This window comes from Alnus glutinosa, chromosome 9 (genome assembly GCF_958979055.1).
Source record: "Alnus glutinosa chromosome 9, dhAlnGlut1.1, whole genome shotgun sequence".
Classification (NCBI taxonomy): Eukaryota; Viridiplantae; Streptophyta; class Magnoliopsida; order Fagales; family Betulaceae; genus Alnus; species Alnus glutinosa.
The window spans coordinates 21782885-21785074 of NC_084894.1; the positions used below are offsets into that span (position 1 = coordinate 21782885).

Here is a 2190-nt window from a genome sequence, read left to right on the forward strand (position 1 = left end):
GATGTCTAAACATCAAAAAAGAAAAAGAAAAAGAAAGAAAAACGATGTCGAATTTATAAGATTAGATAGTTATGAACCTTTAATTTCTTCATGCTAGTAGTGGTAGTAATCATAACACTCAAAGATAAACCTAACTTTTTCATCCCCCACCCTCTAAAAATATTTATATATAAAAAAAAGTTTAAACAACAACATTGAAGGACCAGATAATCACATATCTTCCAAGGTATCATTACCTATCCCTAATCCCTTTGGTGGGACATGGCTGCTTTTTCTTTATCTCTCTACTCTCTCTCTCTCTCTCTCTCTCTCTCTCTCTCTCTCTCATTCATTCAACTTTATAAGTAGATTAGTTGGAATGGTCAGGAGGATAAATTTTCTTGCTCCCTACTTCTTTGCTGCTGCTGCATATTCACAAAAGCCATTGGTTTCAAGTTATTCTCAACCATCGATCTCCTCCAACCATGAAAAGAATGGATATTTTCTGCGCATCTCCAGCCTCCACAGCCATATGCTCTAGCATGGAACACCGTTCGATGGTCCGCCGTGGCCCCAGACCCATTGATCGCCGCAATCCACACATCCATGGTCGAAGAAAAAGCCAACCTCACGTCCCCTGTTCATCTCAATTTCCCATAAATCCTAAGCCCTATTATGAAAAGTATAGGCGGAGCTCCTCTACTTCTAACCAAACTGATTTACGTATAAAAAGCTCCGCCGACATAAATGATCTGAACAGTCCTCCTGGTTCCTCTAGATATCTTCTAAGCGACTCACCCTTCATCGACTGGTTATCAGATCAGTCTGAGCCGGCCGGCGCCTCTGCATTGGTTCCTGCTGAGCCGGCAAAGCCCCGGCGCCCGAGCTCAAATGACTCTCCTGCCTTAAAATCATCTTTTTCAGCTCGCTCCCATGATCAGGCACGGTTCCTTTTAATCTCTCTTTTTGTCTTTCATGATTCTAGAAAAAACCTGAACTTAGTCTCATATAGTTGGTTGAAAAACAAATTCCTAGAATGTTTTTGGACCAACATATATACTACTCTATTTGTTGTTGTTATTTGATATTCTAATTTGCAGGTGGTGGTTTTGTGGGTGTCAATCCATTGTAAGGGCTGTGAAGGAAAAGTGAGAAAACATATTTCAAAAATGGAAGGTAATTAGTTGAAGCAGACATACGCATACAAGATATAAATGTTATTAGCAAGACTCTTATATATACGGTTGAGATGATCTTAGTTCTTAATTTTTTTTTTATTACAAGTCATTGTTGATTTAAGAGCGGGCTTTCACTGTCATGTTATCACAGTTTATACCACCTGTACGTATAATATTATATTATTTTTCTTTTAAAAATTTTATAACATTTGAAAGAAAATTTTAGTGTAATAACACTTCTTTGAAGCAAAACATTCAACCTAAATGCCTGTAGTAGGTCTTTTCATTGTTTGATGTGATGCATGTGTTTTTTGGCAAATTTCGTGCAGGAGTGAGATCATATAGTATAGATTTGGAGACAAAGAAAGTGACAGTAATTGGGGACGTGACACCTTTAGGTGTACTGGCGAGTGTGTCCAAGGTGAAAAATGCACAGCTTTGGCCGTCGCCGACATCATCATCATCCCCATCTCCATCTTCCCGATGGTCAGCATGAGCAGTTGCAAATCAAACTAGAGTTTCTATTTAAGTTTTTTATGTACAAGTTTGGTATCCCAGAAGGGTGTGTTTGTATGCTTATATGCATGTTTGATAAACTTAATTATCATGTAAATATAGACTCCTTTTCTGTGGGATTGGAATCATAAACTTGGTTTGTTCTTGTTCAGAGAAGAAAGTTAAAGTAAAAGAGTACTTTAAAAGGAACCTGATTGTGATCATTTCTTGGAACAAACAATGGGGTCGATCTTCCCTTTCACTTTCTTTGAATTTAGAATCTTGCTTAGGTTGGCAACTCTGAAAATTTGTTCTTGTTTACTATTTCCCATATCACGCCCGCCTTTATATGGGCCGTGTGGGCATTTCTGTAGCAGTTCCAGTGCATGGAAGTGTACGGCGATTCTGTAAAAAGTGCTACAACCTCTGCTCGGTAAGCGCACATCGAATCATCGATTACTTTTCTTTTTTCTTTTTTTTTTTTGAAGGAGAATATCGATTACTTGCCCTGGCCTTAAATTTAGATCACGGTAATATA

General features: G+C 38.1%; 1 protein-coding gene across 1 annotated transcript; it reads left to right on the plus strand.

Moving 5' to 3' along the window:
• Positions 1-358: 358 nt before the first annotated feature.
• LOC133877795 (protein SODIUM POTASSIUM ROOT DEFECTIVE 2) lies at positions 359-1862 on the plus strand. Its single transcript, XM_062316209.1, has 3 exons — positions 359-920; positions 1080-1155; positions 1487-1862. The coding sequence occupies exons 1-3, from the start codon at positions 465-467 to the stop codon at positions 1651-1653; spliced, it is 699 nt and encodes a 232-aa protein (XP_062172193.1). The 5' UTR covers positions 359-464; the 3' UTR covers positions 1654-1862.
• The last annotated feature ends 328 nt before the right edge of the window (positions 1863-2190 follow it).